This window comes from Neoarius graeffei, chromosome 15, assembly GCF_027579695.1.
Source record: "Neoarius graeffei isolate fNeoGra1 chromosome 15, fNeoGra1.pri, whole genome shotgun sequence".
NCBI classification, from domain to species: domain Eukaryota; kingdom Metazoa; phylum Chordata; class Actinopteri; order Siluriformes; family Ariidae; genus Neoarius; species Neoarius graeffei.
Window position 1 is genome coordinate 29,526,445 of NC_083583.1, and position 16,104 is coordinate 29,542,548.

At 39.7% G+C, this 16,104-nt stretch overlaps 1 protein-coding gene across 1 annotated transcript in view; it reads left to right on the forward strand.

Moving 5' to 3' along the window:
• The first annotated feature begins 2,445 nt into the window (after window positions 1–2,445).
• il16 (interleukin 16) overlaps window positions 2,446–16,104 on the forward strand; it is a 46,921-nt gene continuing 33,262 nt past the window's right edge. The window contains exons 1-2 of the mRNA XM_060941119.1: window positions 2,446–2,598; window positions 12,897–13,279. Of these exons, the coding sequence (XP_060797102.1) occupies window positions 2,568–2,598; window positions 12,897–13,279 (414 nt within the window). The 5' untranslated portion in view covers window positions 2,446–2,567. The remainder of the gene's footprint in view (window positions 2,599–12,896; window positions 13,280–16,104) is intronic.

Below are 16,104 nucleotides of genomic sequence, written 5' to 3' on the forward strand. Positions count from 1 at the left end.
TTTAGTTTTCGCCATCCCTACTATGGATTGGCCTTTCAAAGGCATATATGAGCCAAAAAGATAAAACATTGTCATAGACTAGGCCAGGGTAGTAGGGCTAGGCATAGCCATTTTAAACGTTAGAGACTGTCTAGTTTCTAAGTATGCAGTTATCATTCAATCCAAAAATCAACTTAACAGATGTACTAGGAGTATTGAATTAGAAGATTACACCTACCTGATATGAAGTGTTCACTACAAATTCGGCTGGTAGAACTGGGGTACCAGTTTTCTCTTCGCACAGTGGACACCCATTTTGCGCATCTCTCCTCGTCTGCAGGGAATTTATAAAATGACAGGCCCTCCTTTTGGCCCTGTCTATTGGTACAACCAAATGCTGAACAAGATATAACCATTCTCGAAAGATCTACTCCCACACACTTGATAATTAGAACGGGTTCATCTAAGTTCTATGCGCGACCTTGCCGTCCAAAATGGTGGATAAACAAATATCACGTGACCTCGTGACGTCACGTGCACATCCTCTATATGTCTATGGGGGGGAATCATATACTCGAGGTTTTACTTCAACATGGTCCCAGCGCAAATCCTGGCGAGCTGGCTGCAAGGACGCCTCACCGGTTTTCTGCTCCCCCTGCTTACTTTCCCACCCTGGAGGTGGCTCCACGGACAACACTGCTTGGACGGTCACTGGAGTTTCGGACATGCATCATTTGTCGGAGGAAAACAAAAAACAAAAACATGAGTCATCAAAGATTCACATGGGCAGCTGCCTGAAGTTTTCGGCTTTTGGGAGAGTGAACATCGCAACCGGATGAGGGCCACAGGCTAGCAGTTCACCGCCACAACGATGAGGTGAGCAAGAACAGGCACATATTAAACCGGCTCACCCAATGCGTGAGATTTTGTGGAGTGTTCGAGTTAGCTCTACGAGGCAAAGACGAAACTGAGGGCTCCAGTCACCGTGGTGGTTTTCTGGGTTTGGTTGACTATTGACTTGCTACCTAGGTCAATTTACTTCAGTCCTGTGGACATTTATGGTCCGTGTAGACATAACGGGGGAAAATTGCCCCCCTGAAAAAAAACTCAGGAGCTGCCACTGACTGAAAGTCAGATTGTTTCAAAACAATCAGCCACAAGGTCGGCCTTCGAAGCGAGAACACAAATGGGTAAGATGCGACTCTCATTTGGATACAAAACAACAAAAACAACAACACTCGTTGTTTACCTGCATTTAGATTAATACATGTAACTTGTATTGTGTTTAAGTTACCAGTATAAGATTATTTAATTTGCTTCAGAATGTGATTGTCTCAGTTCATCTGATTATTTAATTAGCCTTTTACGTTTTATCAGTGAAAATGCATGCATGTACATGTATGTTGCATAAGTTATAACGCCTATCCTGTTTTAATGAGAGTCAACCCACAATCAGTGAAGTCAAATCAGTCTTAGTTGAGCAAGTCGGTAACGTTATTTCTTACTTTCACCATAAATTTTTATTTATATGACTTTGGTCTATAGCTGTCAAAGGCCTCGGCCTTAAAACCGGTTCCTGCTGTGACGTCATGCACTCAGGGCTGGCTGGCTCAGCAGGGCAGCTCGAATGCCAACTTTGCAGTCGATTTTAACTCTCAAAAATAAATATTGTTTTTATTTCCATTTATGCAGCATATAAGAGTCAAGGATGGAGATACTATCCACTCAGAAATGTATTTAAAAGTAAAGGTTCTGCATATCTCCTTTAAGCTTCATGTATTTTATTAATGTATTAATAAAAAATTATGAACAAAAGTTAACAGTTTAACCTTTTTTTGTTACATTATATTAAAACATGGAGTTACCATATAAAAATGTTTAAAGGGTTATTGGACAGATGTGATTTAAACAGTACCATGACTGCACTCCTAACAAAGCATAGTAATCATACATAGCATACATTTCAGTGGGTGTGGTCGGGTAGCTCAGCTGTTTAGATGTCTGATGCTGCAGTAGTAAAAAGGAAAAAAAAAAAGACCGCTCCTTAGAACCTCTTCTTAACTTTTGTTCTATAAAATGCTGCATAACTGCTGTTCTGTGAAGCCATGTAGATGTGATATATAGTGGATGAGAGTGGTGAGAATTCATAGATTTGCTGCCTGAGGTGACTGCTATGAGTGTGTGTGTGTCTGTGTGTTCAGGAGGAAAGACTGAAGCAGTGTGCAGCAGAGTAGGTGTGAGGTCAGCGTCCATGAAGGAAACTTTCTTTCTCTCTCTCTCTCTGTATGTATGTATGTGTGTTTTGATGGCCACTCTGCTCCGTGTGAGAGGACTCTTGTGTTCAACTGGCTGTTTCGGAGGGCGGGAGGGTTGATGGGTGTGTAGCTGTGCCAATCTCAGATGAGAGAGAGAGAGAGAGAGAGAGAGAGAGAGGGGAAAAGGCAGAGAGAGAGAGAAAAGGGAAAACTTGTTTCACAGTGCACCTTTTATCACCCAGCATGAAGAAACCCACTTCTCCTTCTTGACTCTTCTGGATGGATGAACTCCATGAGTGCCTTTTAAGGAGCACATAATTCTCCTCCACCTGGATGTTCTCATATGAGCAGATGATCAGCACTAGTGAGTATCTGTCTCGTTCTGTCTTTTGTTCTCTTTAACAGCAAAATATGAACCCCAAAGGAAAACGAAAACATTAATTAAACGCTACCTCAAAGCAGATGTTAATCTGGGAACAGGCTGAGGTTGGACCGAAAGAAATAATGGAAATCAACACTTGATTTCGAACACTTACTGGTGTTCTTGTGATGGTTTTTAAGTTAGTTGTGGTATTTTTTTTTCCACAGTGTAACGTAAAGTGGTTTAACAAGTCACCTTTGACTAATCTGATACATGTTTGGTTTTCTAGTAAAGGTGGAATCTGGAGGTCTCTGATAAAAACCTTGTGTTGATAAACTGGGATTTAATGGTGATTCATTGGATATTTATAATATTTGCATCTGTAATTCTATACAGTGATTCTGTCTGTGAGGAAAGCATTGACATGTATTCATATTTATCTCGACAGAACTGACAAATACACCAACAACATATAACAACTTAAAGGAGCTGTTTGTAATTTTGGGATTTCCTCTTCACTCCACCTAACCCTGCCCTCTCTGTTGAAACTGTGTACCACCTTTTAAAGAAATGGAGCAGCTGAGGGCGGAGCCAATTTCCGGGTCAGAAATATATAAATTAGTGAGATCCATTACACAGCGCTAATGAAACTAAGCTATGTTTAAAATTATATGACAGATCTAGAAAATTACAAACAGCACATTTAATTAATAACTAACCAAAACCATTAAAACCATTAGGTATTTATGGAAACCACTTCTACCTCCATTTGTATGTGAAACAATAATTTTTTCATAAGAGTCCAGTAAGGAAACGACTATCACTGAAACAAGTACACAGAGAAAATAAGATATTATAGACTACAAAATATTGTGATTATTTAATATTCTTAGAATATTCTTGTGCTTGATATACTGCACTTTAAAACTGGTAATATTTGCTGCTAATTATAGCAAATTAATAACATTAGCTACATCTGAAAGCGACCTAAACGCAGCACTGTTCTAATATTAACCAGCTAAAAGTCATGATTATTCCCCTTCACATTTGGTCTCCCCAGGTCTGTTCGGCATTCCTGCAGGTTCTCTGGTTTCCTCCAACCTCCCAAGAACATACCAAAAAATCAGGACTACTCCCCTTCATATCATGGGCTCTTTTTTCCCTTCCTGTTTTAGTCCTGTCTCTGTCCACATACTGTCATTGTTTTTTCTGATTATGCCCACCTGTTTTTCAAAAATAATTTTCAATTGTTTTTTTTTAAATGGTGCTCAATTGTTTGTTATTACCCTAGTTAGCTGAATATTTGACACCTCTATAGATCTTTTTAAGCTGACACAGTAATGCAAGAATAGTTTTGCCCTCTCACAGCTCCAGGCTCCCTGGTTAGATCCTGAGCTCAGGAGATTATGTGAGTGTTCTCTTCATGCATGTTTGGGGTTCCTCTGGGTTCTCTGGTTTCTTCCAACTTCCCAAAAACATACCAGTAGTTTGATTGGCTAAGATAAATTGTATAAATGTATATATTCAAGATTAACCAGGATGGCATCTCATCCAGGGTGTTCTCCCACCTCAATTCCCAATTCTATGTCTGCCCCAATAAACTCAACACAGAGAAGAGCTACTTGTATCTCATCTCATCTCATTATCTGTAGCCGCTTTATCCTGTTCTACAGGGTCGCAGGCAAGCTGGAGCCTATCCCAGCTGACTACGGGTGAAAGGCAGGGTACACCCTGGACAAGTCGCCAGGTCATCACAGGGCTGACACATAGACACAGACAACCATTCACACTCACATTCACACCTACGGTCAATTTAGAGTCACCAGTTAACCTAACCTGCATGTTTTTGGACTGTGGGGGAAACCGGAGCACCCGGAGGAAACCCATGCGACATGGGGAGAACATGCAAACTCCATACAGAAAGGCCCTCGCCGGCCACGGGGCTCGAACCCGGACCTTCTTGCTGTGAGGCGACAGCGCTAACCACTACACCGCTGTGCCGCCCCAGCTACTTGTATAATTTGTCTAATACTTGACGGTACACTAGCTAGCTAATGAAAGAAATAATGGAAATTAACATAGATTTCTGTTGCTTACTGGTGTTCTCTATTAGTATCTATTTGATGTTCAGTAGCTAGCCATGTTCATGAAAAAGCTAGTTAATGCTTGGTAAACTACTGTTCTGAAGACATATCAAGTTTGCGATTAGCTCCACCCATCTTGACAGAAATGCTTGTCATGCTTCAAAATCAGCATGTAAGACTAGCATCGCATCCTGGAGTATGTATGTTTGTGGGGCAGCTTACACTCCAGATACTGATTTTTATCTTAATAAGATCAGGCAAAGACAGAATCATGTACCGCCGAGTAGGAGTGGATACACCTCCAGGTACATTAGCAAACACAGCACTCTCTCACAACCAATATATATATATATATCCAGTAATAAACATGACTAAAATGATGTACATTTCACGCTTTGAGGCTTTTTTCTCCGAGTGAGATGGTAATAAATTTAGGTTTCAATATAGAACTTTTCAAACACAGAGAACTGTCCTTTAAATATGCACACGTAAAATAAGATCAATTACACACAAGAAATATTGACGGTAATGTGTGCCCATCACACACACACACACACACACACACACACACACACACACACACACACACATTTACCATTTACTTGGCTGTTAACTAAAATAATGTCTTTCTGGAAAACCATTCACATAAACTATGGTATTCAGCCATCTGGCTAAATGTCTGTGGAAAATGAAAAATAAAATATAACTTTTCTAATAACCAACAGATGGTTTGGAATGATTTAAGATTTATGATTTATACTATATTGTCATATATTATGTTAATATTTCAGTTTGAGAACAAGAATAATCCTCTTTTTTGGGCTTTGAATTATACAATACATTTTTTGACCCGATGCCAGTCATCTTTCCAAAGGTTTTACTTATACAGCACTTTATACAACATTCTTCTTCGTCCTTGTCCAGCACTATTGCCAGGTTGGGGTCCATGTGGACCCTACTGATCCACGTCATATTATTTAGAGCATAGTTTTATGCCGAATGCCCTTCCTGCCACAACGCTCCCATTTCTGGGCTTGGGAAACAACCATCCACACCTATGGGCAATTTAGAGTCCAAAGACAATTAGCCTAATGTCTTTGGACTGTGGGAGGAAACCCACGGGGAGAACATGCAAACTCCACACAGAAAGGCCCCCATTGGCCATCGGGCTCAAATCCAGAACTTTCTTGCTGTGAGGCAACAGTTCTAACTACTACACCACTGTGCCGCCCACATTATACAACATTCAAAATGTTTAATAGGATTAAAGATGTCATGTATATTAACACATGCAATCTGTACATTAAAGCATGGCATTTCCTATTACCTACTGTACTTCATGAGGTATTTCAGGAGATCTAGTCACAAATCAGGGCATAATAAGGGAATACAGTATTCACCCAGTTGGCTATAACCCCATGAAATACTGATGAAATACCCCATGGAGAGTAAATAATGAAATACTTCTGTAGTGGAAAAAAAATAGTTGCTATAACTCAAATTATGTCAATAACCAACTGTGGTGGTCATATCACATTCAATAATCTGACTATTTATAAAGAGCCACAGGCACTGAGAAATGTGGAAAGGAACATGTTCCACAATTTAAAATACCGAGGAACAATGCAATTTTGAGTGCAGTAGATTACACAAATAAAATAAAATACATTTCATATATGTAAAAAAAAAATAATAATGCATGTTTAACTTAGCTCAATCATTGCTCAAAATTGCTGAGTCAGCTTCACATATACGCATCTGGCAGATGGTTTCAGACAAAGTATATTATAAGTGAGGAGGATTTAACTGAGTGTGCAAATTGATGTGTCTTTAGCCCCCTAAGTGAACGCAAACACACGCTGTTCATACATTTTCAGTAATTTTATGATTGCAAACAATAAAAGTAGGGTTTTCTTAGATATTTGGTCATGATACTATATCTATCTATCTATCTATCTATCTATCTATCTATCTATCTATCTATCTATCTATCTATCTATCTAGTTAAAGGGAAAAAGAGAGCAATGGTAAACATTTCAATTTGAACAAACTGTTCCTGAACTAACAAGACATTTACTCTAGAAATGGACAAGAGGCGTGTGTGTGTGTGTGTGTTCATATTCAACATCAGTAATGTCTAGACCTTTGTCCTGATTTACTCTTATTAGCCCTCTCTCTCTTTTCATCTGTCTTTTTTCCTCTCTCTCTCTCTCTCTCTCTCTCGCTCTCTGACTCAGCTTGCATTACAGCTGTGTGCCATTACATCAACATCACAGTCAGACTATTTAAAAAGAAACACACAGTCACCCTGCTACTGTAATAAAGGTAAATCGTAGAGTCTTCTACTTCAATCTTCTACATACAGTACACATAGGTAAATCGTAGAGTCTTCTACTTCAATCTTCTACATACAGTACAGCGTGCATATGGAGTTCATGGGCAAACAATTAAGATCTCAGTATACACCACACCATGTCCAATGAGAAGATGTTTTAAATTACAATACAAGGAATATTAAATGGCTCTATACTGGATATACACTTTGGCTTTAAATACTGACACAGATAATACTGATAAATATATCATCTATCAGTCATGTCTCATCTCATCTCATCTCATTATCTCTAGCCGCTTTATCCTTCTACAGGGTCGCAGGCAAGCTGGAGCCTATCCCAGCTGACTACGGGCGAAAGGCGGGGTACACCCTGGACAAGTCGCCAGGTCATCACAGGGCTGACACATAGACACAGACAACCATTCACACTCACATTCACACCTACGGTCAATTTAGAGTCACCAGTTAACCTAACCTGCATGTCTTTGGACTGTGGGGGAAACCGGAGCACCCGGAGGAAACCCACGTGGACACGGGGAGAACATGCAAACTCCACACAGAAAGGCCCTCGCCGGCCCCGGGGCTCGAACCCAGGACCTTCTTGCTGTGAGGCGACAGCGCTAACCACTACACCACCGTGCCGCCCTCTATCAGTCATGTTAAGGATACAAATGGAGAAGCCCAAAAACAACATATAATTTCTCATAGGATTTATTGAATATTGCACTTGGGCAGCAAGGTGGTGTAGTGGTTAGCACTGTTGCCTCACAGCAGGAAGGTTCTGGGTTCAAGCCCAGTGGCTGATGGGGGGCTTTCTGTGTGGAGTATGCATGTTCTCCTCGTGTCTGCGTGGGTTTCCTCCGGGTGCTCACCACATGCAGGTTAGGTTAACCTGGGGTGGCCTTAGGCTGAGGTGCCCTTGAGCAAGGCAGCTACCCCCCATCTGCTCCCTGGGTGCTGTTAGCATAGCTGTCTACTGCTCTGGGTATGTGTGTGCTCAGTGTTCATGTGTGTGCATACATGTGTTCACTGCTTCAGATGGGTTAAATGCAGAGGGGACTTTCGAAAGTGTACATGTCATGAATTTACAAAATATAGTTTGTAAATGCTTTTCCAGCAATGTGATGTACACTAAAAGGTCTCAACAAGCAGCACACTATCCAGAAAAAAAATTAAAAAGATGTTCTTGGAGGATACCCTTAGTAAAAAGAAGTTTAATCAAGTGTGCTACAAGTATACTTATTTTATACTAAAATCGAGGAAGTGTACTTGAAGGTTACTTCTTATAAACTAATTCTTGATACACTTACAACATAGTACAGGGAAGTATACTTGGTTTATACTGAACCAAGTATAAAAAAGTATAAGTAGACCTATATCAATACTAAGACTTACACTTATACATTACTTTAATACTAAAACTTATACTTGGACCTAAGTATACTTTGTAAATCTTTTTGCCACAAAATAGGAATGCTTAGCATATATCTTGCTTCAAGAGCACAATAAGGTCAACTCATTAATTGACTCAACGTTTAATTTATATATTTATACTATATGTATATATTATATTTATAATTTATATTACATTATATTTTATATATATATTATATTTATAATTTATATTACATTAGCTGAGCTATACAGCTGGTAAGTGATTAGGGAATCCAACCTGATCAGAGGGCCCCTCTCACCCCCTCCATCACTCCTTCCAACTGCTCCCATCAGGCTGGCGCTACAATGTACCACTATAAACAAAAAGTCCTTCATCCCCTCTGCAGCAGCCTTACTCAACAGCACATGATGAACATTACCAGCCAACCCAACCGTCAACATGCATGTCTTGTTTAATGTCTTATTATAATTCTGGAGATTAACACTTAGTCATTATGTGTACTGAATTGCATTATCTTCATGTACCTTACACTTCATCATACACAAAAACAGGAAAACAGAAAAAAGTTTGGCTTGACTTTATTTATTTAACTAGTCCCTTTCAAAAGGGTTTGGCAATGGTGTTATGTACAGTGTGTCAGCTGTTTCAACAAGGACACATTTTGTTTTGATCATGTCAGGCGAGACAGCATGAACAGTTTCAGTTTTTTGAACATCATATACAAAATGACTTTGTACATTTATTTGCGAATCTTTACATACAGGCCTGCCTGATTTACTAAATACGTCAACTAAAACACAACATAGTTTGCGACATGGACAAAAAGCAGAGATTTCATGTGAACATATTTGTTTAAAAACAACCAATTCTATAATACAACAAAATGTACCATCTTTCAAGTATGCAGCACTGTTGAATCTCTTCTTTAGTCTGTCATAGGTTTTACTGTGGTACGTAACTCCATCAACCAAAAAACGGTTGTAAGACCAAAAGCAGTTACTTAGTTTCCCACACAACTTTTCAATGGCAAGCCTATATGACATTTTTATACTGGTTTCCCTTAGCAAAAAGTAGTATACTTAAAGTTCATTTTGTAAAGTATTCTGAAGTGTAAGTATAAGTATATCAAGTGTACTACAGGCCATGTACTTCAAGTGTACTAGAAAGCATACTAATTTAATACTTCTTTGGACTAAATTGGAACATTTTAAGTTTATAAAAGTATACTTCAAAGTTACTTTTAAGTTAGCAAAAGTACTCTTTAAGTACTCTCATCTATACTATATCTATACTGTAAATGTACTTGGTATATCCCTCTTGTATACTTACAGTATATAACTAGTACAATGGCAGTACATAAATAAGTGTACTTATGATATACTTCAAGTACACAATAGGGATATACCAAGTGCATTGATAGTATATAAATGAGTATACTTGAAAGTGTACTTTTGTAAACTTAAAACGGACTTGAAAGTATACTTTTATAAACTTAAAATGTTCCAATTTAGTCCGAAGAAGTATTAAATTAGTATGCTTTCTAGTACACTTGAAGTACATGGCCTGTAGTACACTTGATATACTTATACTTACACTTCAGAATACTTTACAAAATGAACTTTAAGTATACTACTTTTTGCTAAGGGTATGTATGTCTAGAAATGGTTACAAAGCTATTTCTAGGGTTCTGGAACACAGTGAGAGCCATTTAGAACATTGGTAAATCTTCCTAGGAGTGGATTCCCTACCAAAATTACCCCAAGAGCACATCAATGACTGATCCAGGAAGTCACAAAAGAGCCCAGATGAATGTCTAAGGAACTGCAGGTCTTGATCTTCTCAGATAATATCAGCATTCGTGATTCCACCATTAAAAATATATTGGGGAAAAATTGTTTCCATGATAGAGTTGTAAGGTGAAGCCACTGCTAACCAAAAGAGCTTAAAGGCTTATGCTATATGCTTAAAAAAATTGCAACACCGTTAGCGCTGTCGCCTCACAGCAAGAAGGTCCGGGTTCGAGCCCCGTGGCCGGCGAGGGCCTTTCTGTGCGGAGTTTGCATGTTCTCCCCGTGTCCGCGTGGGTTTCCTCCGGGTGCTCCGGTTTCCCCCACAGTCCAAAGACATGCAGGTTAGGTTAACTGGTGACTCTAAATTGACCGTAGGTGTGAATGTGAGTGTGAATGGTTGTCTGCGTCTATGTGTCAGCCCTGTGATGACCTGGCGACTTGTCCAGGGTGTACCCCGCCTTTCGCCCGTAGTCAGCTGGGATAGGCTCCAGCTTGCCTGCAACCCTGTAGAACAGGATAAAGTGGCTTGAGATGAGATGAGATGAGATGAGATGAGATGAGATGAGATGAGATGAGATGAGATGAGATGGGAATTGCAACACCAAGAACTTTATACCTTACAATTTTTTTCATTTTTCTCTGTGCAAGACCTGTTCACTGAATAAATAAATAAATAAAAACAGTACATTCATTAAACTGTGATGCTGGAATTACAGTCATTCAAGAATGACAGTTTGGGGGTTCTACTCAGAGCTGTCCATCAGATGTTTCTATTGCAGCATAGATAATGCAGAGATTTGTAAAATAAACACTATGGCAGTTAGTAGTTGGCTCATCCATATTTTAATACGTGTTACTCCCTTGCTGTGGTGTAATGGTTAGCACTGTTGTCTCACAGCAAGAAGGTTCTGGCTGCTAACCCAGCGGCTGACGAGGGCCTTTCTGTGTGGAGTTTGCATGTTCTTCGTGGGTTTCCTCCTACAGTCCAAAGATATGCAGGTTAGGTTAATTGGTAGCTCTAAATTGACTGTGACTGGTTGTTTGTGTGTCAGCCCTGCCTCTCGCTTATGATCAGCTGGGATAGGCTCCAGCTTGCCCTGCACGGGATAATCAGTTACAGATAAAACAAGCTTCCTTGCTTTAAGATAAATTTTTTGGGAAAAATTTACTTTCGGGAAAAAAAAGTAAAAGTTGAGAATCCTTGAGGAGCCATTTTTTCTAAGAGTGTACAAAATTCTAGGAAATCTGATGGATGGATATGTATGCCGTATGGATATGGATACCTTACCATGCATTGTCTACCTGTAAAGCCCAGGGAACCAAAATCCATGATTGAATCCATGATGCTGGCCTTGTGTGATCAAAATACAGTATAAATTATGTATAACTGGTGACATTTTAATATCTCGCTGTACATCACGAGACTATCTCTCCTTTTCATGTGACATGTGTGAGGTTAATCTTGGACAAAGATTGCATGCACGTTCCCTTCACCAAACACAAGGCAGATGCTGGGGAGGGGAATCATGGCATGATATTATTAGGTATTTTTTAAGACCTTGTGCACTGACAGTTAAAAATCACAGGCTGTGGCAGAAAAAATGGCTGAAATGAAGTCCAAGATTACTAGTTAATAAGTTTTCTTTTTATGCTTTTTAAATGTTGAATACAGATATTCAATAGTGCCCAGTAGTGATGGGAATTCTTACTCCGTTCAGTGAGTCAGATCTTTTGGCTCAGCTCAAATCTAAGAGCCAAATCCATTGGCTCCCAAACAGCTCATTGTCATTTTTTCCGAAACCAGACAAACTTTGCAATATATTCACCACTGGTCAAACTGGTTGTCACAAAATAACATTACCCTGCATTGCATTTTACAAAATATGCAGTATTTAAACAGCTTTAAATGATTGCCTTTCCTTCACTGGATACATCTGTGTACATCAAAAAGGAGGATTTGTGCAGAGGATTCTCTCTATCATGCTTTCCAAACAGGTTCATGCCTTGTGTGCCCATTGCTCAGGAACTGAGAGCATTATGAAAAACAGAAGTCAAAGAAGTTATGCAATGGCAAAAGTTTTCCTGAAATTGTCCCTGATTCATCTGGTAGAAAGTTCCAGAGTACCTAAAATGTACCTGGGTCCTTATAATGGTTCCTGTGGTGGTGGACAAACACTTTAAGTTTCATTTTCTATGATATGTACAGTAATTACACTGAATATATATATATAATGATTCAGTTTTAATCATGAAAACACAAACGGTTGAAAGGGTCACAAAATGATTTGATAAAAAAATATTGCTCCTGTAATACAGTTCTGAGAAAAACAAAAGGTGAGAAAAACAAAAGGTTAATAAAAATAAGACATGAAGAAAAGTTTAGGGGACAGTATAAGTATAAGGGGACAGTCCCTATTTTATACATAAAGTTATGGTCCAACTTCCAGTGCACAGTACAATTCAGTTCAAACATTTCTATTTTCCAGTCACGTCATAATCATGACGCAGCACTAGTTCAACACTTTCACTTTTTTTTATTTCCCTGAACATGGTGGAGAAAAGAAAAGTGCTTTTATCTTGGCATGTTGCGTCCTTGCTTCCACAGAACACTCTGGGTAGAGGAGGCTGTCAGGATAGGACTCCTAACTGAATTTTCTAATTGCTCTCTCTCTCTCTCTCTCTCTCTCTCTTGGCAGAGCGGCCCCCTCCATTAGCAGCTGTGTGGAGTGGGAGAGAGCCTCCCTCAGTGGCCATCATGCCTCTGAGAGCCACTCAGACACAGCAGCGCCTAAATGGGAGAAGAACCAAGAGGATGGAAAGGGCCAATACTGGACAGCGCTCCAAAAAACTGGCCATCATTTCCCGATCTCTTCTTATCTGCAGCTCCAGGAGCAGTGATGACGCCTCTAGCCCTGAAGAGAGGTATGGATACGAGAACTGGAAAGAAGGGTACCAAGGAGACCCTCTGGAGGCCAAGGCTGGGCATTTGGAAATGAATTTCAGTAGGAGTGTTAGCCTACAGGGACCAAAGTGGAATGAGGATCCCAAGAAGAACTTAAGGAGGTCTTTTTCCATCAAGGTAGGACCATTTATTTCTTGTGTTACAGATGTTGAGCTGTTGGTTGAACTTCAAATCATAAGATGGATGAGAAAAGATGGATGGGTTTTATATTAATTTCACCGGTTTATTGCAAATAATTTGGAAACAAAGCATCACCACAATCATCTCTTGCACGAATGTTTACAGCGATGTTGTGTCATGTTGTGCCAGTTCACAGCCAGAAGTAAACAGTAATAATGCATTAAAAATGCATGAAACTCCTCATTAGGCACTGCAAGCTCTAATCAATGATGTAAAAAGCTGATATATCTCATTAAGGTCAGCTGGATATAATAAAACATCTCTTAATTCTAATAATTAGTCTCAAGTGATCTAAATTGTGGAGCAGAATTGTTTTGATTACTCTTTCCAGAGCAATTTCCAGAACCTCACTATGAACTAACACTGTATACACTTATATAAAAAGTGCAGAGCTTTTTATTTATTTTTTTCTCTTTTCTGCATGAATCACAGTCACATGGCTTTTCTGTGTTTGGAGGCTTGTGTCTGTGCTCTAGCAGTTATATCTGCACAAAAGAGCACTTGTTATATTCTGTAGGGAATTGGGAACTTGTGCAGGTCTCATAAGACACTCCGGTGATGTCATGAAGGGCAGAGGCAATCCGGATGCCAAAGTCCCATCATGCTGGCCGTTAGGTTAATTGGTGGCTCTAAAATTGACCGTAGGTGTGAGTGTGAATTGTTGCTTGTCTCATACACATACTTGGAACACCCATACACCTGCTGTTTTATGCAGTTATCTAATCAGCCAATCCTTTGACAGCAGCACAATGCATAAAATCATGCAGATACAAATCAAGAACTTCAGTTAATGTTCACTTCAAACATCAGAATGGGAAAAATTCTGATCTCTGTGACTTTCACTGTGGCGTGGGTGTTGGTGCCAGATGGACTGGTTCAAGTATTTCAGAAACTGCTGATCTCCTGGGGTTTTCACACACAACAGTCTCTAGAGTTTACACAGAATGGTACAAAAAACATTGAATGAGCACCAGTTCTGTGAGTGGAAACTCCTTGTTGATATGAGAGATCAGAGGAAAATGGCCAGATTGTTTGAGCTGCCAGGAAGAATATAGCAACTCATATAATCACTCTTTACAATCGTGGTGAACAGAAAAGCATCTTCAGCAACAGCAGAAGACCACATTGGGTTCCACTTCTGCCAGCCAAGAACAAGAATCTTAGAATCAAGAACAAATTCCTATTATATGTCGGTGTCACTTATTATATGATGCAGTGTGTACTTCTAGCCCCTTACTGGTAAGTAAGTGCCATTAGTTATTAAATAATTAAGTGTGCAAATTTTAGTTATGAAGTACATTTAAAACAATGAAAGTTGACCAAAGTTATGTATATAAAAACAGCATAAAACTTTGTTCAAAGCATATATTAAACATAGGGATAACAGAAAAATCAAAACAAAAACAAAGAGCATATACTGATATAGACACAAGCATACAGATTAAAACAATAATAAGCTGTTCCACACCTTGTCATAGTTACTGTAAATGTACGGTCACCCTTCAGCTAAGATCGTGGAACAGCCAAAAGGTCCTGATTATGCAACTCTTGTGTATGTACCAAATACATTTGGTACTGGACCAGTGGCTGGTGAAGAAACTGCAGTACTTTTTTATGATAATGAAAAAGTCCAGTATTTTGTACAGTGAACCAAAAAGGGTCCAGAGACACTACTGTTACCATTTAATATCAGTTTATAAGCTATACAAGCTAAGCCCATGTTTACATTAGACCGTATCAGCGGATCATCAGTTTAACGTTTTTAAAATGATTAGTATGCACACAGCAACACCAATACACGATTTGTGTGCACACAGCAATACCAATACACGGATACGCTCGGCTCCGCAGGCATCCTGCGCTCCAAATCACTCCGCCCTGAACAGCGAGTGCCCTCTGGAGGGTGCGCACTCCGGCCCTGCGCAGCTCACAGAGCACGCGAGTGAAGTGAACAAGCTGTGATTCGGGACTGAGCCGCTGTGCGTGTGATCCCAGCGTACATCACTTACCACTTGCAAGTGGAAGGATGGCAAGCCTAAAGACAATCATAACTACACAATGGGCAGTATTTGCATCAGTATTTGCAGTATTTTCATACTTTTATACTCTTTAATGAAAGGTGATACAAGGCGGAAGTCCGTGCCGTTTTTCAGCAGTCGCGTCACATGACCAACGCCAGCGAATCAGGAAGGTGGATGTCACAGTGACGTTGTCCAATGAGACGCCAGCTAGAGCTCAGCACAGCGTATCCGCGTATTCTGAATGTTTACACAGCACCGGAGCTGACACGATCTGGATTGAATACGTGGACACTGGCGGATTCCCGTTTCCCGGCGTTTCCAGGCGGTTTAATGTAAACGGACAGTGCATCCGCGAAGAAAACGAGACAGATACGGTCTAATGTAAACGTAGCCTAAATAGGAAGAATGAGTACTACCTATTTTTGTCTAAATGCATAGAAAACTGTTTTACTGTGGGCTTTTTATGAGATCTGAATGAAAGACTCAGCAATTATATTACATTTGTATGCAACCACAGCAATACTGTGACCTTCCAGCTAGTTTTCCTCTGTGAAAAGTTCATTATCATGTGGCTTACTTTTAAGTGCTCTAATAAATGCTCAGGCGTGTGGTTCATGCTGTAATAAAACAAAGCTATTAAAGATGTATTTCACACGTGTCAAGTGTTCGTGAGGGAAAGTGGTCTCTGTATGACAGAACATAGTAGTGCCCTTGTTTGAGATTTCAGGTGGTTTGTATTGT